At 43.7% G+C, this 22,255-nt stretch overlaps 1 protein-coding gene across 1 annotated transcript in view; it reads left to right on the top strand.

The window, feature by feature from the left end:
- The window catches only part of gmds (GDP-mannose 4,6-dehydratase), a 183,266-nt gene that overhangs the window by 71,418 nt on the left and 89,593 nt on the right, over positions 1-22,255 (top strand). The window contains exon 7 of the mRNA XM_039811883.1: positions 1,774-1,901. Coding sequence (XP_039667817.1) covers positions 1,774-1,901 — 128 coding nt within the window. The remainder of the gene's footprint in view (positions 1-1,773; positions 1,902-22,255) is intronic.

Genomic DNA, 22,255 nt, shown 5'->3' with positions numbered 1-22,255 from the left:
ATGACGTGCCAATTTGGAGAACGTCCCTGGGGCCAGATGAGGCTATCATGCAAAGACAGGACAGGACTGACATCGGAGGGGGTTTCCATCCATCCACAATGTATCTACACGCTGTAGGCACATGCCATTTCCTGAAAAACTTGTCAATAATATTGATTCAAAGAATTCTGAATAATGGATGGATTCGGAGTTCAGACTTCATAGATTTATGTTTGCATTTTGAATCCAGAGAAAGTCCAAAGACTGCCTCCAGCCTCATTTCAACCTTATTAAACTCCAGCTCAACATGGCGACAGAGCAGCGTTGACTCGGGGGGGGCATGCTGCTACCAACACACAACATGCTGTATTTTCTCAAATAAGCGTGTCTAACCTTCTCTGGTCTGTTTTTGCTCAGCCTGCCCTGGGCTGTCGCTTTCCTATGAAATAATTACTACAAATTTGGTGCATTCGCATGATTGGGTTCATGGGATTTTCCTGTGTCTAAATGGAGGCTCTGGTCCATGTCAGGGCAACAGTGATACAGTGTTGAGACAGAGCCGCGGTATTCTGGACTGGATGGGCGCAGAGCTAAAAGGCAACGTTCATCTCCAACAGGATGAGTTTAAAAAACAGCATTGAGGAGCGCTTAAGAGGTCTCGAAAAGGTTCACGCAAGGTTGTGGGAGATTTATGTACAGCGGAGATGTTGTGTGGGCTAAAAATAGCCAACTCTTTGATGCAAGCTTCAAGCTTTCCTTTGAAATTAGACTTTCACATATTCCCACATATCTGCCACTTTAGCTTTTGAAAACGAGACCAAAGAGCCGAGCCAGAGTTAAAACTCTAATAAGCTGTTTCAACTAAGATGGTGGCAATATTAGACACCAATATTTAGTGTTGATTTCCATCGGTATAATGCTGTGTTTGGGTTGGAGGACTGGTCCATTTATTCGCAGGCTCTCTGCGGCATCTTTCCCCCCGCGGCAGGAACAGAGAACATGACACCGGCCATCAGTGTCCCGCCAAAAGCACCCTAAAAACTTCTCTAACCCTTTTAGTGGCACAGAAATAGTCATTAGGAGCTCATTTCCTGCAGATAATATCGCCACGTGTGTCTGCTCGGAATGAGGAGCACCGCTGGGCGATCTGGCAGATGAATCGGCTGACGATGCGGTGATTCTGGACTGGACGCTGAGCCGGCAGAGCTAGGGTGGTCCTGTTTGGTTGTCATTTCTTTCTTTTTTTGTGGCACTTCCCTGTAGCTTTTTTTGGTGTAGACAGACTGATGCTCTGAGATTTGTCTTGGGATCCAGCCCAGATTTGACACTGAAACAGGGAATTAGAGTGGAAAATGAGAGAGAAGGAATCTAAAATGATCTAGTGGCTGTAACGTGAGGTGGTAACGAATTGATTTGACTCAGGGTGGATTTTTGCTTTGGCTATAGAGGAGTTGGAGCAGTAATGGAGGTTTGGAAGGCTGTTCTCTCTCTCTCTCTCTCTCTCTCTCTCTCTCTCTCTCTCTCTCTCTCTCTCTCTCTCTCTCTGTCTCTGTCTCTGTGTGAGTGTGTGTGTGAGAGTGTGTGTGTGAGAGAGTGAGTGATGTAGAAACTCTCTAAATTCTTCCATGAGGAGGCCTGGATCTCACTTATCTACTCTTTGTGTCTCGGTTTCTGACTATCTGTGTTTGTATGTGTTGGACCGAGCTAAACCTCCTGTAATATTTATATCTAATGTAAACTGTGATTTGAATTCAGAAGATGCCAACAAAGCATTTTTAATGTATGTGTTTTTAGGTTCAAACTTTGTGACGCGTAAGATCAGCCGTTCTGTGGCAAAGATTCACCTCGGTCAACTGGAGAGCTTCAGCCTGGGCAACCTGGACTCCAAGAGGGACTGGGGCCACGCCAAAGACTATGTGGAGGTAACACACACACACACACACACACACAACCATAACCACACACAAGCCCAGAGAAATGGACACAAACTGTGCGCGCACTGCCTCAGAGTTGAACAGGGTTCAGATGTGCACATAGCATTAACAGGGCATGTTTTCCCAGATCATTTGAGGCCGCAATATGCGATCTGCATGAAGCCTCCTATGATTCTCTGCCAAAAGAGAAACGGAGATAGAGAAAGAGAGGGGAGCAGGAGGAGCGAGAGAGGGCTTCATGCTGTGAGGCCACAGACTGCACTCTGGTTTCCCACAACTCACCCATGTCCCAGATCCCTTCAGGCCCCCATCGCCATTCCCCGAGCGCCCGCAGAAGAAAGAGAGATATTAAGGGAACGCTGTGTCCTGGGGACGATGACAGAAATATGGTGTTTGTGTTAATGTAATGGTGCCAGCAGCAAGCAGAGAAAGGAGTGGGGAGATGAAACGAACAGTGGGATCGCCACGTCCAGGAGCAGACGGACCTCTGTGTGTGTGTGTGTGTGTGTGTGTGTGTGTGTGTGTGTGTGTGTGTGTGTGTGTGTGTGTGTGTGTGTGTGTGTGTGTGTGTGTGTGTGTGTGTGTGTGTGTGTGTGTGTGTGTGTGTGTGTGTGTGTGTGTGTGTGTGTGTGTGTGTGCAAATTCCTATGTGCGTGTGATAGGTTAAGGTTGGAACACGTGTGTGTGTGTGTGTGTGTGGCTGTTGAGATGAAAGACTCGACGGGTTGCCATGTCTGACAGCAGACCCCCTCACTGCGGACAGTGTTATTATTAGGAGGTGATGGTGGCGGAGGTGGCGGGGGGCGCTCTTTGAGATGGAGTGGGGGTGAGGAGGTTACGGTGGGGGACCTCGGTTTAACTGCAGATCGCAGTGTGGGGTCACTGCGTCAGCGCAGGATGGTAGTGAAGCGGTGGCTCACGCTGTTAAGGCCGGTCACGGAGGCGTACATGGCGTCAGTAAAGCAGTCACCGCCTGATACGGGAAGACTTCAGATCAGTCATATCCGATTGTAACCACACTGAATAATATTCGCCTCCTGTGGTAGGCTGACGGACTTGAATTGGGTTTGGTAAAATGGAATCACAAAAGGTTTGTTGTTTTTGAATAAGAAACTGTTTGTAGGATGGTATTTCGCTGTCACACGAATGGATTCACATCTGACAAAATAATGGATGGTCTTTATAATAATGTATTGTTAATATCTTGATGATCTTGGAAGTAAAAGCCCATTTCATTTTTCTCAGACACAGCGCCACTTCTATAAAAGATGGAAGGAAAAAAAAGTGAATTTTATAGGCAGCACAATTGCATACAAAGTTGATGGAAAAACCCAAGCGGGCATGACTAGACTCTGATTCCCAGCAAAGACATGCCCTTGTGTGAGTTGATAATGTTCCTGCATGACTCTGCTTCATGAACGTAGAGAAATGAGTTTTAGGTTGTGAGATCAGTCTGAGCTTTCACACAGAGACTCTCTCTATACATGGACAGTGCTAGTTGGCTACAGCCAATGTCCGTACAGTCACTGTTTGGCTGTTTGTGGTTAATAAACTTGGACTGCTCAAACAGTCCAGCAGTTACTTTGGCGGGAATAAAGTGAGGCAAAGTTCTGCCTCACGCTCGGATGTGAGCACATCTTTTGTTTGATTGCCATTAAACTCTCCTTGATGAATTATGAGTGCAAATAATTGGAAACCGTGGACAATAAAAGCTACGTACAAATCACTAGACTGAGCTTCCTGATCACAGCGCTCAAGTGCTCAAAATCGCGTAAACTGTAGCGCTGACCTGTACCTCTGGCTGCTGTCTTCTTCATCCCAACTGTAGTATAGTAAACTAGTTTGAGAAATATTGATGTTGTCATCAAAAACTAAGTTTTAAATTTAATTTTAAGTTGAGGCAAAACAACATCCAGAACCTCTGCCCACTTAGCTACTATGTTAAACAACATGACTGGCTTTTTTTCTTGTACAAGCATAATTCTTGTTGGGTCACATTCAGCATCTTGTTATGTTAGTCTAACTGACCAGTAAGTGTACTTATGTGTTGTACGTGCAACCCTGTGCTGCTGGATTTATGTGTGTGTGTGCACTCGCCTGTCCAGGGCACCCTGGCTTGAGACGCCCCAGGTTTCCTGTGGGGACGGCCGACATTCCAGTTCTGGTGAATCAGGCACCTCCTCGTTGTGTGTCTCCAGTTTCGGTAAGGCGGATCTCGGGAAGCCAAACAGAAGCCCAAGGTGCTTAAGGGGAACTGATGTGGAGGAGGAGAAGGAGGAAGGGTGGGGGGGATGAAGGCATGAGGGAAACAGATGCCTGTTTGTGGGACGTTTGTACATTATGCATAAATGAACCATCTCTCCAGCTGAAAGTTCACCCCGCCCTGCAGACCATCAAAGGCCGCGACTGTCCCCACGGCCCCCTCTCTCCGTCTCACTTTGAAATATCCGTCCAGCCAGCATTAGCACTGTATTACCATGGCAAAGCCAAACAACTGGCAATTTGTAAACAGAACCATGTGTGTCTGCTTTAGGCTGACAACTGCTTTTCCTCCCTCGCTCTCTTTCTCTCGCTCTCTCTCTCTCTCTCTGTCTCCCTCTCCTCACCCCACCCAGGACAGGGAAATTGCTTGTAATTGGCTGTGGATGGATTGCGGGTGGCAGGAGGGGCGTGCTGTGTGTCTGTTCTAACGACGTCTGAAGGCGTGCGGCTGGCTGGGCATCGTCTCAGCCGGGTATCGGGTGTCTGTCCCAGGCAGGCAGACAGACCTGGAGCTGCCCAGCTACTCTCAATGGAGTCCTTTTATTATTATTATGGTATTATGGAATAGATGCCGGGAGCTGAACGCTTTAGTTTAAAATCGGCAGATGAAATAATTTAAAACCTCCTGATCTCATTTTCCTCAAAGGGGTTAAGCTTTGGACCATTACAGTTCGGTGATGCCGTTTGAAACATTTGGCTGTGTCTATTTGTTTTGAGTGCGGTTAGCTGGGATTTGGCGATACAGAACACATTTTTGAGAAAAGGAAACCCGCACCAATCCCTCACTAAAGACTCTATCAGAGCAGATAAAGAGTCGTCCATCTTTACAAAGGCCTGCCCTCCTCCCTACTCCTTCCTCTCCTCTCAGCCTGTGCCCCCACTCTGAGTTGGCCTGTGGTGGGTACAGCTGTTTGGAGCCCCTTGCCTACCTCCTCCCTTTCTGGCTGCAGAGAGCCATTTCCTGTGCAGAGAAGAGGGCTGGCTGGGAGGGAGCAGAAGTCGGCCTGGTGGTTTTGGCCCTCTCTCTCCCCTCGGGCTCCATCCTGCCTCACTTTCTCTCTGTCTTTTTGTCTGTTTCCTCTCCCGCCTTGTGTTTTTTATTCTTCATGTTCCTCCCGCCTCTTAACCTTTTTACTTTTTGGTCTTTTGTACTTCTGAAAAGCTGCGTCACTAGACCAGTGCTCCACCAAACTGTCGCTCCCTCTGGTCTGGCTCTCGTTTGGCGAGCAGTTACCACCCAGTTACAAGATATTTCCCGCTGACATCTAATAACCAGCTCTTATATTTCCCTTGACTGGAGCTGGCGTTGCTGTTCTCACTGCTGTAGCGGACCATAAACTGTTGCCAGATGAGATGTGGCTGACCTGCTGACACACAGTCCTGACAACTCCTCCTCCCTGCTCTTGTCTTGTTCGCATATTTATTTTCAAAATATAATTACCTGTGAAATTCTGGGCTTTGAAAGGTGTTTCCTTGCAGTCTTCAGGTGCGTGTGTGTGGTTGCCCCTGTGTGGCGTTAGCTGTCTGATTCCTGGCATTGTGGGGAGGCAGCAAGGTGACAGGACAGCCCTGATGGTGTAATTTTTCACCTCCTTTTATTTTTCTTATCCTTTTTTTTTTCTGCCGCAGCTGCCTCTCTGTGCAGTAATGGTTACAGATGAGGCTAATTAGCCAATCACAGCGCAGATCAGGGCCAATCACAGATGATTGATGAGAGTTCTGGGCCATTCATCACATGTTTTTGGCCTGGGAGGTGACAGCGGGGGCAGGCTCCGGGACTTGGTACAGTAAACTAGACATGTACGTCTACATTTTGAACTTTCTGCTGAGGCGCTTATCCAGTGCGACTTAGCATGCGAAAGAGCCTCATTATCTTTCTAAAAGACATTTTGACAGGGCGTTGGACTAGATGAACACTGGATATTTTGCTGTGGAGATCAGACATACTGTAAGACGTGCTACTTTTTGGGGGGTGTTTGAGCCTGACAGCCTCCATGTTTTGTACATTGTTCTTTGCTAGTTAAAACCGAAAAGGACATAATATATCGGAGGTTCATCGTGGTATTCTACCAATTTATTCAAGTTATATTCAACTCAGTCCATTTTACTTACTACTTAGTGGCCACACAGCCAAGGCGATATAATACTGCACAGTTCCAACTAGGGCTCCATCTAATGGTTATTTTCATTATGGATTTAGCTGTTGATTATCTTGCGGATTGATGGATTAATCACTAAAGCCCTGTGCTGCGTATTTGCATTGAAACTTATAATGGCTCACTAGTGCACTTTGCTGTGTTGTAGAGGGCGCTGTCCCCTTGCTGTGTTTGTACAGGGAGCGAGAGGGAGAGAGACACACACACACACACACACACACACAGCCCACGTGTGTTGCATGCCTGGATCTTTACAGCAGGGATCTTTACAGCAGTGATTCAGGGAGCTGATAAATACCATAGGCTGCTCTGTAAGGTTTTAATAAACACAGCTGGAGTGGTAAATAGCTAAAATGGGAGCTAATTGGGCAGAGGAGAGGGCGCATTGGGTTTCATCACCAAAACCTCCTGACTACCACTACATCTCCCCCACCCCCTTAACCAGTGCTGCCTCAACACACCCACCCTGGCATAATCATAATGCAATCTCTTGAGATTTGTGTGTGTGTGTGAGCTCCGCAGGGGGGCTCGAACGAGTGTAGATCATTTAGTGAGAGAGAGGCTGTGACGGAAGCTACTGTCATGTTGACTTGGCATCCCACACAAGCAGGATGAGTAAACGTCAGCAGCTGTGTGTGTTTTTGTGTGTGCAGGTTTTGTGACGTTAATTGCAGGTGAAATTCGACCCATGGCCCTAACAGCAGCTTAATAAACTGGGGTCCCCCGACCCCCTTCCCTCCCCTGTGGCTCACAGCAATAAAATGTCACTGAAACACACACGCACACACACACACACACACACACACACACACACACACACACACACACACACACACACACACACACACACACACACACACACACACACACTGCTTATTTCACCAACTAGTACATTTACAGAGCATGATGGCTGAACATTACAAAAACATAACGGACTGATAAAGGATATGTGATCCCAGATCAGAGTAGAATTGGTTCATGAAGCCTCTAAGGTGTGTCCTTTTTGAATATGACCTCAACCATAGCCATAACAACTGGATAGACTCATTTTAAATGTTGTGTTTTTTTTTTGTTTTTCCGTTAAGTGGGTGATTATGTAAATCACTTGTTGATTTCAGCATGAAGTACTTCTTGTACATATTTGAATGTGAGACACACACACACACACACACACACACACACACACACACACACACACACACACACAGGTAGACAGAGAGTTGCACTTGGATAAACACACAGGAAAGAGACGTAGGAGGTGATGAGATTTGACGATAAGAATAAAGAATTGGGTGAGAGACTTAAAAATAGATCTCCAGGGAGACACTCTTGCCCCATCTAAGTCCAAATCCTAAATCATCAGACACAGGGTGAGTATTTACTGTGGCATCGTACCAGAGGCACAGGGTTAGAGGTTCAGCGGGAGTCATAGAGCAGCTATACTGAGGGTTTTCACCGTCCAGATAATTTAGAGCTGCAGAAAGATTAATGGAGGAAGGTTGTGTAAAAGTGACTCCCTCTTGCTGCTCTAACAATAGAGGAACAGATAACAGACAGATCCATGGCAGCAGAGATTCTAGGGTTACTGCTTTTGTGAGGAGGCCACGGTAGGGTTTGCAGCTTTACAGACTGAAACCTGACCCAGGAGGTGTCCTCATTTTTGGCTGAGATTCAGGGGTTTTCAGGGAACGTCTTTTATTTTCTTTCTTACCCCTCTGTTTCTTCCCAGTCAGTATTTGGCCGTACAGCTCGCGGTGATTGGCTGTAAGAGTTGGATCGAAGCTGATATTGGCTGGAACACTGTTTGTAAAGGGAACAACAGAAGGTCGGAAGGATGCTGGAAGTCCTTCGGTGTTCAACAGGGAGTTCATTTTTTTAAGTAAAATCGATATTGCAGTGTTCCTAATGGACATATGGCAGATTTGCAACCCTAAAAGTTGACCGTCCCTATTTGTACCTTGATGGTTATAAAGTTTATGAGCACAGCACCTTTTTAATTCATGTTTGAGCCTTAATGATGCCTTCACCTGAAAAGGGTTACCAAAATAAAAACTGCAGTTTTACTTAAGGAGGAGAACAAATAGACATAGAGCACCAAAAAGCAGAGTTTGAGATTCATTTCAAATGTACCGTTGTCATGAATGACACCGTTTTGTGACTGCATTTCTTTTTTTAATATAATATCCTGACAACTGGGCAGGGTGAGGGAGATTGCGATACATTCGAAAGCTTCAGAACCACTACTAGATAGATTTATTTATTTTTTTTGGTCAAATCTCTTTCTTTAGATACTTTTCTTGTCATCCAGTCGCTGCTCTGTGCTTTGGTTCTCATTCTTAAATGCTGTGGTAAACTTCTTGAATCAAGTCTCTAACTTAATTAGCCTGGTTTTACTTGCTTCATCTGCCCATAACAATTTCTTATTGTAGAATAGAGCTTTATTATTTTTTATTTAACAGCGAAACAACAACTTTTAGCTGCTCTCAATTTGACCGTTAAAGCAACACCAAAGCACTTCTCCTCTTCGGTTCCCCCTACAGGTTGGAAGCGGAATTGTCCATTACCGCGGTCTCATTCGAAGTTTGTGATCCTTTTGGCTTACCATCCATCAAAAATGAAGCAACTAGCACTCATTATCCCTCTTTGCAGGAGTCGGCAGTGAAGATGATTACATTTGACACGAGTAATGACTATATTTTCCTGTTTCAAGGCTGTTTCACTCCATAAAACATTGGAAGAAGAACCTACAAAAATACTTTACCAAAATAGTCTTCCCCGTCCAGTTTAAGAACAACTTTTAGAAGTTGTAATAGAAATTTATGTCAGATTTAATAAGGTTTTATTGCAGAATTGATAGCAAGTGCAAATCATTTTTAAGTGATTGGAACCAAAGATTCCTAAAAAATGTATAGTAGACATGCCAATGCCTTTTTCTGTCTGATGGAGTCAAAAACACCCAAGTGGTTCTTGTCTTTGCCTTTAGTGCGAACTAGAGCTGGTCGGTCCAGCTGGACAGCTGGGACGGCTCTGGTATGAGGGTTGTCTTTCTGTAGGAGAGAAGAAAAGCTGAAAGTCCTTCATGTTGGAAATAACTTGTTGGACACATTAGAACCTTTACTTTGCAGTATGAGCTTTTTCCTCAATGTTTATATTCCCTAAATAGGAATATATCTTTATAATAGTGAAAACAAGAGACACGTCCATGCCTATGAGCTGTAATGGGACTCCAGAAAATAAGAAGTGTGTGTTTATTTTTTGGTAAAGGTCTATGAGCCTTACGTAGTTAATTACCTTGATGATGAGCATGAACTGTAATCCATTTTAATTGGAAAAACCCGTAAAATACAAGCAATTACCTTTTGAGAACCACTGGAAGAAATGGCTATGGTTGAGGCAATATTCGAAAAGGACACACCTTAGAGGCTTCATGAACCAATTCTAGTCTGATCTGGGATCACATATCCTTTATCAGTCCGTTATGTTTTTCGAATGTTCAGCCATCATGCTCTGTAAATGTACTAGTTGGTGAAATAAGCTGTGTGTGTGTGTGTGTGTGTGTGTGTGTGTGTGTGTGTGTGTGTGTGTGTGTGTGTGTGTGTGTGTGTGTGTGTGTGTGTGTGTGTGTGTGTGTGTGTGTGTGTGTGTGTGTGTGTGTGTGTGTATTTGTGAGGAATGAGTGTGCAGATGTGTGTTTGTCTATTTGTGGTTCACTGTGTGTCCGAGAGTGAGTGTGTGTGTGTGCGCGTGCAGCAGCTGGCTGTCTCTCTCAGAGTGACAGGCCTAAGCTCTCCCCTGCTGGGTTGAGGATGAAAGCAGATGCTCTCCTCCTTCTTCTCCCGATCTGTTTTTCTCTCTCTTTTCTCCCTGCCGCCTTGTGTAACCAGAGTCCTCAGCTTTCATATGAAGCCTGCAGGGTAGTGTGCACCCCAGTGTCCTGCAGAAAGCAAAGAAACACTTATGAACATTGACAGACTGACGGTCAGCTCGACAAACGGACGTACAGAAAGACAATACAGACGCTCACATATATGGAGCTCATTATTCAAAAAAGGAAGGCAACCCCAAAGTCAAATGCAATTCAGCACTCTGTGGCGAACTCTTTTAACGTTATTGCATTTTCCAAGTCAGGAACAAATGGATCCAAACTAAAAAAAAAATGCAACCTCTTCCTCCCTAACAGGCTACAACACTACAAAGACAACATAATAAAGTGGCATAAGAATAGGAGAAGGAAATGGAAATTACTAAAAATCTATTCACATCGCAGCACAACTCTTGTAAAAAATTGACACCATCTTTCCCATAAACTCTGTTGCTTCCTGTGATAAATATTTTGTAATACTTGCCCTGCCTCAACTTTTCCTTTGAGAGTATTTGTTTTGAAAACCGAGAAGAGGAAGATGAGCCAATCAAATTGAAACAGTTGTATATTTCTGCTCATGGAAATTGATCCCTGCTTTGAGCTTTGATGCAATCTGTCTTCTTTTTAGTTGATTTCTCACAAAATCTGAACCAGTGTTCAGTTTTGCCTAACCTTTGCCAATAAGTTAAGTTTAAGTTCTGACACCAAAACCAATGAATCCCCAGATACCTCACTTGGAAGCATATGAGGATGTTTTTATATAATGTTTCTTCATTAATAAAATAAGCCAAACGTTTCCCCTATATCCAAAGAGCTGCTGAATGAGAACTCAAACTATATAAATACCTAGTTTTTTCTTTAACAAAAACTTAGATTAAAAATAGGAAATATCTGATGAAAGAATGAGTTTACAAAGATCACAGACTAGCCAAACATTCAATGACTGCTTGGTGTTTGAGATTTCTATAGTTGGTATGGTCGAGTGTATTCATAACCCGTCCTAACGGTCTACAATGCAATATTCGCAAAATAAAGGCTGAGGCCGCAAGTGATTGTGCAATATTTTTCTCAACATGAATGATTTATTGTTGTAAACATGCTGCGCCGTCTTAACAGCACGTTATTTATGTGGCTTATTTCAGTTGTCTTGATATAAAACAGGAAACCAAGACCACAGAGTTTATTTTCCAGTGCAGCCTCTGTGTTGTCCTGCGGTTTAGTGCTGTGTTTGGCAGGTGTGTGTGTGTGTGTGCGTGTGTGCGTGCATGCGTGCGTGTGTGTGTGTGTGTGTGTGTGTGTGTGCGTGCGTGTGTATGTGTGTGTGTGGACACGCACAGCAGAGAGTCATACCTCCCACCTGGACAGAGGGAGCACAGCAGGAGGAGAGAAGGCAGGAGAGGGTGAAGGAGCAGGGGAAATGGATGGGCTGATGGCTCCAGAGGGGGTAGATGGTGGGAGGGCTCAGTACCCTGGTGGGGGTTTAACAGGTCGGGGCAGGAGGGAGGATGAGTAGGGGTGTTAAGAGAGGAGAATTCGAGACAGAAGGGAGTCCATGGTCTTCCCAAAATATTTGTAAAGTAATAACTTAATGTTTCAAGTCTGCTTCTCCTCTCTGTGCTGCTTGCATGCAGGTGAAGTTATGTCACAACCCGTACTTTATAAATACTCAAACACATGACATCCCCCTACCAATTCAACCCTTATGTTTCCTTTGAGAGAAGAATTGATTCAAACTCTCCCTGGTGAAAATGTTAGCTATAATTGCTTGTCAAAAAGCAAGGCATATTTCAAGACAACTGGAACCTTCTTTATTTATTTTACATTACAATATTACGTGTATGCTAAATGTTCCTTTTTGTTTCTTGAATCAACAGTTAGTTTTCAGTTGGACGTTTGTTGGCAGTAATAACTTGTTTCATTTATTTGCTATATCATTAATTTTTTATTTGTTTTTATACACACACACACACACACACACACACACACACACACACACACACACACCTCTATCTATATATTTGGCTTTTTGTTGACACTTTGAATAATATAAGCATGCTTTTTCTACAAAAAACTTTTTTTCTTTTAAGGAAAGAAGCCAAAAGTTCTTAAATGTTTTTTAAACGCAAGAAAATGTGTCTAAAGTGATGTCATATATAAAGCACTTTAAATGACCTTGTTGCTAAAATCTTCTATACTGATAAATCTGCCTTTCCAAAACAAATGGTCTAAAAATGGTAAGATTATGATGCAAATTAGGAACTCACTGATCAAAGAAGAAACTAAACGTGATTACTGACTTGCTCAGTGCTACAGACACATTTCAGTGCGTACCTTAGCGATGCCAAAAAACGCTTCATTCAATGGAATTGATTTGAGCTGAACAGAGAGAGCAGCAGCAGTAGGTAGAGAGTCCACAGCTGGTCTGTGAAGCCAAGACACTCCCTGATTGGGAAGCACAAGTGTGAGAGGCACCCTAATGCAATAATCCCTCCCAGGCCTTTGTCTGTGTGTGTGTCTGTACTTGTGTGCGTTTGTCATACAGAAAAGGCTGAGTCTCATGTAGTGACATTCTAGGGAGTATGAGGGAGTGAAGTGAATCCTTCAGTGGTCTAACAGACAAGACTGATGGAGTAGAGGGATGTTTAGAGGGGTTGGGGTGGGGGGGTCATCTTATTTTAATTGTGTGAGGAGTCTGGTCGACTCTTTGGGACTGGAATGTGTGTGACCTTCTCTCTCGCTCCTTCACACTCCCCTCACTCGCTCTCTGTGTGTCTCTCGCTCTGTCGAGCCGCTCGTGGGAAGATTCTCCGTCCAGACTGCAGAGTGTCAAAATTGAGCCAAATATTACAAGAGCTCAGTCACAGTCTCAGCTCTTCTTACTCTCTCACAGCTCTCTCTCTCTCTCTCTCTCTCTCTCTCTCTCTCTCTCTCTCTCTCTCTCTCTCTCTCTCTCTCTCTCTCTCTCTCTCTCTCTCTCTCTCTCTCTCTATTACATTTTTGTCTGACTGACTGGCCGACCCCTTTGATACTTAGCTCTCTGTGGACGCACTTTGTGTGGCTGTGTTTGTGTGCATGTGCGCATGTATTCACACTGCATGCATGCGTGCTTATGTGGGAGCTTCAATATTACTTGGTCTATAAGGATCTATAGCTCCCATTGTGCACATCTGAAAAGTATTTGTTTGCTTGTGTTTATTAAATTGTGTGTGATATATTGTTTTCAATTTATGTTTAATATATACAGTTGTACTACTGCTTATTTCATCCCTACAAAAGGTCATCTGTGGTGTCAGGTTTACCACAGAAACATAAAGAATACAAATTATATTGTGCAAAGTGATATTGATTCAAAAAGTGCCGTACGTGTAGACAAAAAAGGTTTTATAAGTTTTATTTGATAAAATTATTTTACAGATAAACAGACAGCACTCCCTTCACCATTAAAGCAGTTAGAGGAAGGCAGTCTTTTCTGTAGGTCCCATTACAGCGGTCTATGTAGCTTGTGGGGTCTGGCTCTCCAAAACTTATTTCAGTAAAAAGCATTGCGTAAAAACTCAGAAATCTACCTTCAAATTTAACATGTCTGTTTGTAAAGGATCTGATGTATTGGCAGACCAACAAAAGCAGTATTTTGGGCTGTACATGTGCTCCGTCTGGAATTTAAATCACCCTAGCTTCTGTAGAGAATGAATTCTGTTCACTATAAACTTTTTCAGTATATTCTAATTTGTACACTTTTTTTTTAAGTAACCCACACCTGTATTATTGTTTATTTGCTGTATTTGATTTAAAATAATCTGCAAGCAACCTGTGCAAGAAATCTTTTCCTTTGTGTGTTAGTAAATAAACTCTTCATAAAATAATGCAGTTGCAGCAGCATCACAGGCTAAAAAAAAGATGATTAAGTCAATTTTGTTCCACATCCAAGTCAAGAACATTGCCTTTGTTTTTGTTGCTCTCCACTGAGAGTTTTCTACTTATACAGAACTGCCTCATTTAGCAACCTGATTGTGTTTTTATTTTATTATTTTTTATGAGCCGACACAGCTCCAGGTACAGAGATGGAGTGATTCAGATCCAGGCAGCATTTTCCCGCCAGGCCCACTGAGATCTGCCTCTAGTCTATTGACCGTGGCAGAGACAGCATCCCCACCAGTCCACTTCAAACAGGCCTGATGGCTTTAATGGAATGGAAACATTTGTTGGGTCGGTGCACTGAAAGCCTGTCTTCCCTCATCGCGCAGCGCCAAATGGCTTCCTCATGTTGTCTGTTCTTTATTAAACTCATAGTAGATCCACGTTCGCACAAGCTTATGATATTAAACCGGGCGTACATCCCTGTATGGCACACGAGCTCACACAAAAACACACACGCAGATATTTTACACCGGGAAAACACACTGGCATGCACAAACACACGTGTTTGCAATATAATGTGGAGGCAATTTGAGGAAAAAGGTCAGGGTAATAAACGATACATTGTGCTGTGAATATTGTTACACACATTTTCAGACACACAAGCATACTGTATACAAAACAGGCTTGTGTGCACTTGGGCACATGTATAGCAATGTTGGAGACCTGTTTATAATTGGTGAGGAAATGCTGTGCCGAGGTGTTGGTCTGATGGATGAGGAGAGAACGGACATGGCGTTCAGAGCCTCTCTCTCCACCACAATGAGGCTTTCACTCACCGCTGCTCGTATTGAACTCTATCCTCGTTAAAACAGCTGCGATGGAGAGCCGTGTATTTGCTTTTAGAAGGTGGGACTTTCTAAGGGAGTGCCAGGGAGCCCTTTTTTAATTAAGTGTGTGTATGTGTGTGTGTGTGTGTGTGTAGGCCCTGTCTGTGACCTGCAGTGATAGCGGCAGTTTGTTTTCATTCTAAACTTGCCCCAGAGTTACTGGTTTTGCACCTTATGTGACCTCAGGTTGACCCGGCCGTCACCTCTCGCTGACCCTCCGCTCAATGCCAGGGCAAGGCTTTTTTCTCCCCCTTCTCTTTTCTGTGACCATGACACCTCTCTGTTTGCTTTTTCTTTTTCCTCCGGTCACGTCCTTTCCTTCCATTTTCACTCCCTCTCTCTTGGCTTTCCCTCACTCTCAACCTCTCTACCTCTCTTTCGCCCTACCTCACAGTCCCCCTAGGCAGCTTCCCGTCACACATGTGCACTGAGCTGTCGCACACATGCATGCATGCATGCATGCATGCTCACGAGCGAGCGCACACACTCACTCAATCAAAGTGAATGATTGCACATTTGTCTCGACAGTTGCTATAAAAAGAGCCGCCCACTAAACACGGCAGTCCTCTCATTATATCATTACCGACCCACAGCAGGCAGGCAGGCAGCCCTCTGACTTCTGTCTCCCTCTTTCTTTCTTTCTTTCTTTCTTTCTTTCTTTCTTTCTGTTTTCAACTCTTTCTCCCTCTTTTGTCTTCATCTGTTTGTATCGGGTCTGTTTAGAGAACAGGAAAGAACAGAAGAAAAGCATGATGAGATGAAAAGCAAAAGATGTGGGTGGCGCTGTGGAGGGGAGAGGCGGGGACATGCGCCATGGCGAAGGGGAATCCCTAGCTCTCCATTTGGGAGCGGAGGCTGCCTGGCTCCAGGGGGCAGGCCAGCTGAAGTGTTTGTTTATGCCTGTGGGCCAGAGGGGAGATACGGTGGCCATGTTCAGCAGCTACATGAAAGGCTCGGAGTGCTCTAATGAGACGTAATTACCGTGCGCATGTGTTTACGAGATGGCGAGGGAGCGAGGAGGAAAGAGAATGAATAAGCACGTTTCACCCTCCCAGTGTTTACTCCCCGTCTTCACAATTCGGTCGTTTTTCACAGAGCAATAGCTTGCCTCGTTGCTCTCCAAACCAGCGCAACCTCAAAGTATAGACCTCGCAGATTGGTGACTGTCACGGCCTGTCATGCTTGTTTTAATTCCTTGAGATGTTGAGCTGCAGACTGGTGACATGCCGCGAGGTGGGTAATGTAGTCTTTCATGTGCTGGCCACGTACAGCTTTCAAAAATACACCAGATTCAAATTTAGAAATCCAGATCAGAATAGAATCGAAGTTACTGTAAGAGAGGTGTGGAATTATCTGATGAAGAGGCTGACAAAGATTAGCTTCTCCAAGCTTTCCCCAACATTTGACCTGTGACCAGTGCTCATTTACCCCAAGGCAAAAAGATAAAACATCAGCTTCATCAATTATTTAACACAGTATAATATCAGGTAAAATAAAACACAACTCATAAAAAGAGTTGTTTTTTTTACCTGATATTATACTGTGTTAAATAATTGATGGAGCTGGTGTTTTATCTTTTTAATAGTATAAATAAATCCCATTAAAAGACAAAAACCACAGGCTGATATAGTGTATGACTCAGTTCTAAACAATGACAACATTTCATTCACATCTGTGTGGCATGGAATATTCTTCAGAGATTAAAACGCAATTGGAGAGTTGCTTCATAAAGTGCACATTGGAAATATGTCACCCAGTACAAATATATTGTTCCTCTGTGTTTTTAATGGTCCCATGGCATGGCAAAATTTCACTTTGAGGTTTTTTAACATTAATATGAGTTCCCCCAGCCTGCCTATGGTCCCCCAGTGGCTAGAAATGGTGATAGGTGTAAACCGAGCCCTGGGTATCCTGCTCTGCCTTTGAGAAAATGAAAGCTCAGATGGGCCAATCAGGAATCTTCTCCTTATGAGGTCATAAGGAGCAAGGTTACCTCCCCTTTCTCTGCTTTGCCCGCCCAGAGAATTTGGCCCACCCATGAGAGAGAGACATCTTGGCTTTCAAACAAGCAAAGTGGCAGTTGGTCAAGGCCACACCCCCACCCTCCACCTTGCCCCCCCCCTCTCTCCTCCTCAATAGCTACAGACACAGAAATGGCACATACTAAGGAAAGCTCATTGTGGGACTGGCTCTAGTGGCTGTAATTCTGCACCAAGGCTGAATTTTGGGAAAGAGACTTCAGATACAGTATTAGGGGACCACTAAGGCAAAAAATTAACTACCTATGAAAAGAGACTTCAGATACAGTATTAGGGGACCACTAAGGTCTATATAAAAGACTTCAGATACAGTATTAGGGGACCACTAAGGTCTATATAAAAGAGACTTCAGATACAGTATTAGGGGACCACTAAGGTGTATATATAAAAGAGACTTCAGATACTGTATTAGGGGACCACTAAGGTCTATATATAAAAGCATCCAAAGAGCACCATGTCATGGGACCTTTAAAGCTTTGTTAATGTTTTTTTGGCCACTAGGGTGTGTAAAATCACTCGTTTATACACCAGACCCAGAGCTACATAACATAACATAATTTGGAGTTGGGTTTATTTCCAACTGCAAGGTTAATATTCACTCTTCTTTCAGCTCTTTTGGTCTCAACCAAATCTCAAAAATCTGGCTCTTGTTGCTGAATGATTCACTTTCTTTAAGAGCTAGGCTCTTAACTTTTTCTGTCTGCCTTTTGATGCTAAGCTGATTAGAGGCTTAACATCAATCAAGGCTGATGTGATAATTAACCAAAGAGTTAATGTGCTTTAAAACCAAAACAATGAGCTAAAATAGGCTAAACAATAGAGATAAGATAGATAGAGAGATGGATGGATACTTAATTTTTTCCGGAAGGAAATTCACATAACAGCAGTACACGAGCAAAAACACCCTGAACAAAGAGGGTGGGAGGAATTATCCTCTGTCAATTTGTCACCAATTCCTTTAATATAAATGCCATTATTTGATATCCAAACTATCAGTTAATGGGGCTTAAATTGTTTTTGGACTATATGGTAGAGTTCTATACGTATAAGCTACATCAGGTTGTTGCTACACAGACACACTTGGATAGATCATTTGATAGTTTTGGTCTCGTCGTATTTTTGATAACAATAATGAACAGGTAGTGCCCGTAATAATCGTTAAGATGTAAGACGTGTGTTGAGGATTTTATTTAGCATCGTAGCTGAGCTCATATCCTCGAGGTTTGTCTTGTCATGTCCTAAAGGCCTGCGTGGGCAGACCATGATGAGCTCTTAAATGGAAATATGACTGTTTGTATGTACAGGCCATTTAGAGCTTTCCACTGGCATTCACACTCTCCAACCACAGAAAACACAAGCCGCTGCACAGCAAACACCAGCCTACGTGTACTGTACGCCTCAGTCACTGACAGCGCTCTCTGTGTGCTTCAGAGTGTGTGTGTGAGCGCACGGCCACTCGCCGCCCCCCAAAATAGCATGCGGCCTTAATTACTGCTGCAAACACAGGTGTGGAAAGCCGGGCCTCCCTCCACCCAAACCCCAGACCCACCGTTCAGCACACAGCACCCTGTGTGTTCCTGTTTGGGAGCACAGGAAGTCGTGTGTGTGTGTGTGTGTGTGTGTGTGTGTGTGTGTGTGTGTGTGTGTGTGTGTGTGTGTGTGTGTGTGTGTGTGTGTGTGTGTGTGTGTGTGTGTGTGTGTGTGTGTGTGTGTGTGTGTGTGTGTGTGTGTGTGTGTGTGTGTGTGTGTGTGTGTGTGTGTGTGTAAAAGAGAGAGTTTGTGTTTGTATATGAGTGAGTCCAGACCACACCCTTTGAAGTCAGCAGTGCAGTGTTTTGGGGTTTGGGCACAGACAGCTCCTCCACTGGCTGGCTGGAAACCCTATACCCCACATCAATCAGATCTGCTACTCATACATTATTCATATCCCAGACACACACTTAAACACACACTTTCTCATCATTTGACTTTGTCGTTTTTTTGCTCTTTCTATCTCCCAGTTGGCAACAGAAGTAAACTAGGGTGGGTGGTGTCACTGATGGGGGTCTGCCTCCATTCAGCTTCAGTAGGTTAGAAACAAAGGTGGGGTTGTGGAGCCGTGGCGGGTTTTCTGTGTATACATTGCAGGCCCAGATTTGTTGAGTCTTGGAAGATTCAAAATTGTTGAAAAGAAACAAAATATTCCACACTTTTTAAAAGGATATTTCTGCCCTATAAAAATCTTAAATTTTAGGTTAAATTCCTACAGTCAGTTACGGTAATGATCACGCATGTCTAAAAGACTTTCAAAAGTGCCACAGATTGGTAGTAGACAAAGAAGTGAACACAACACTTACTTCAGTAGCTTATGCAGAGGTCTCAGCTGTATCACATGGCTCATCAGCGGATGAAGTTTGCTCGGTTGTCATGGAGATAACTTGGTTGTCATCACATGACCTAAGCATGGAACTTCATCCATGTGATAACAGGTAGTTGTATGTGGGGGTTGGAGTCATAACAAAATTGATTTGAATGGGAAAATGTCATCCACGTGAATCATGTAGATCCAAATAGTTTTTATTTGGGGGGGTCCGAGACCCGGTGCTAATACGGCACCGGTACCTTAACGACCGTTATCTACCGGACTGAATTGCAACATGGATTTCGGTGCCACTGAAATGCCTGCGCTTCTCTCTGATGCTCCGAAAACAGACGTTGGAGGCAACCTAAACATCGCCGCATGTCACGCTAGTTAACACTACACTTGGCAGCAGGTAACGTTAGCTAGCAGCTGGAGTAAACACGGTTAAAATGCTGACCGCTAAATGGTGTAAAAGTGTGTCTGTATTTCTCTGGAGATGAACGTATAACAGTGTGCAGCTGCTGTTGTCGGAAAAACAACACAGATTGTTCGCCATCCTCGTGCTGCATTCAAAGTTATTATAAAATACCCTTTTCCCATCCAGTGGCTTTTTGTTGTTTAACAGGAACTTACTGGTGCAATAAGTGATTGTTATAATTTATTGTTATTACATTTATTACAAATCATTTAATTTTGCCTTAGCAATAAACATGCTGTTCTATAATGTCGCTGAATGTCGTTTTGTGCTCCTTTTTTTAAAATTTAAAACAAATATATTTTTTTAAAATAAAGATTATATATATTTTAAAAGTATCGTTTTAGCACCGGGAAAATGTTGTGTTTTCCCTTTATTTTCTTCTCTGGGGGAGGGGGGATGTTACCTTTAAAATGTGTCACCTTTTTCAGCCCTTCTGAGTTTACATATATGTGATTGACACATGTGCTACTTAAGTACATGATGACAAAATCTAACGTCTGATGAAGTCTGTGATATGCAGTTGAAAGCTCCAGAAAGCTCCAATTGTTAAGTGGACACTTAAGATTTTCAGTTGTTTCCAGAATGAACTGTTTCCCTAATTGACGTACTGTACTTACCCCAGTTGTGCACGCAAACCATTTTTTTGTGCACTGAGGGATTATAGTCTTCATTTTGGGTGTGATCACATTCAGTTTATGAAAGCTTTAGATAATCTGGTTAAACTGTTGCTTGTTTACAACCTGCCTTACTGCTCGTATTTCTTGCCTCGTTGGATTTTGTAAGGATGGCGATATGTTTACAAATCTCAGCATTCAATGTGGTGAGTCTATTGTTGCCATAACCAAAATTGAAAAAACCCATGAAATAAGATCTAACATGTAATATGACAGAATTATCCTTTTATGCTGTGTTCAGATTTAGGGTTTAAATAAAGCAGATTTCATATACAGATATTTGAAAACAAGCCAGATTCAGTTGCCATGCCTGTTTTTAGCCTCTGGAAAATGGATGGGCCCTATATGAAAAGCTATCTATCATCCTCAACCTCTTGTCAGTTTCTCTTCCTCTCTCCCTGTCTGTGTACATGTCTCTCTCTCAGCCCCAAATGAGCAGTTTCCAGTCCACCGTTTTCTTCTGATGTCCCCAATATATGTCCTGACATTCTCAGACCACAGACCAGATTCTTCCTCTTCCTCTGTTGTTCTCAGACATCAGTGTGATGCTCAGGCATATTGAAATCAGACCTCAGAGGAACGAGTTGTTATTGAGCTCCTGCTGTGCTCCAAACAGCTATCGCTGCCAGTAGAAGACAGATGTAGACGGAGACGGAAAGCGACAGAGAAGCATTTGCTCTTCCAGAGAAGCAGACAGGAGCTGTGAGAAAGAGCTCAGTTTGACATGAGAATTAGCTTTTGTAAACACACAGACCAGTCAGTGTCAGGCTACTGACACCCCAGGGTGTTACGTTCCCACATCTTCAGAGACACCGAGTTTGAATCAACAGCGCAAGGTTTATAATAGGATTTGAATATTTTGAGTGCAAACTGTAGATGCATGCCATCTGTTTGGCTGCCCTGGACAAAGCTGTGCTTATAAAATTTTCAGAGCGTGTTCTTATTCATATGAGGTCACCGATGAATTATTGATTAGGGGAAAAGTGTGATGTGGGCTTGTTCATCTATTTGTCACCGAGGAAGGGTGTTTCCTGCTTAAACAGCAGCAGATGCCTGGTCGGCTGCTCCGTCTGTCTGCGTCTTCTCTCTCTCACTCTCTCCACGTCTTTCTCGGTTTGTGTCTCAGCGCGTTGAAGCCAAATGGAAAGTGACCCTTGGCAGGCAATGCCATATTAAGCACAGTGGGTCACTGTCAGAGAAACATGCTGGTAGCTTTTGCCAAAACGCAGTTTGTGAGTTATTCAGACTGCATTTGCACTATTTTACCAAGCAGTTGTACAAGCTTTGGCAAAGTCACTCTGAGGTACGCCCAGAGTCTGAGAGAGCAGGGAAAAGCTTGGGAGTTTTAGAGCGACAAAAATATCAATTTTGACAAACCAGCCCAGGCGCCATTTTTAAAAATACATCCTGGACACAGAAACAAAGTGCATTGTTGAGGGAGGGATTTGACTTGCTCTCACGAATGCTACAGGAATGGTTTAACACTGTTACAGTAGTTATGGGGCCCCTTTTTTTCGGGTGGAGAATATTGTGTGTGTGTGTGTGTGTGTGTGTGTGTGTGTGTGTGTGTGTGTGTGTGTGTGTGTGTGTGTGTGTGTGTGTGTGTGTGTGTGTGTGTGTGTGTGTGTGTGTGTGTGTGTGTGTGGGCTAGGGCAGGATATGAGGAAACCTCTGAGCAGCTCACTGGATATTTGTTCGCATTAACTTGGATCGTTTAGACAGACACTGAGCCGGGTTCAGGTCCAGTTCGCGCTGTGCATGCACCTTGTTTACGGACTTATTTTG

This window comes from Perca fluviatilis, chromosome 9 (assembly GCF_010015445.1).
Source record: "Perca fluviatilis chromosome 9, GENO_Pfluv_1.0, whole genome shotgun sequence".
Classification (NCBI taxonomy): Eukaryota; Metazoa; Chordata; class Actinopteri; order Perciformes; family Percidae; genus Perca; species Perca fluviatilis.
The sequence above is the reverse complement of the archived record's forward strand: the minus strand, read 5'-3'. Positions and strand labels throughout refer to the sequence as shown.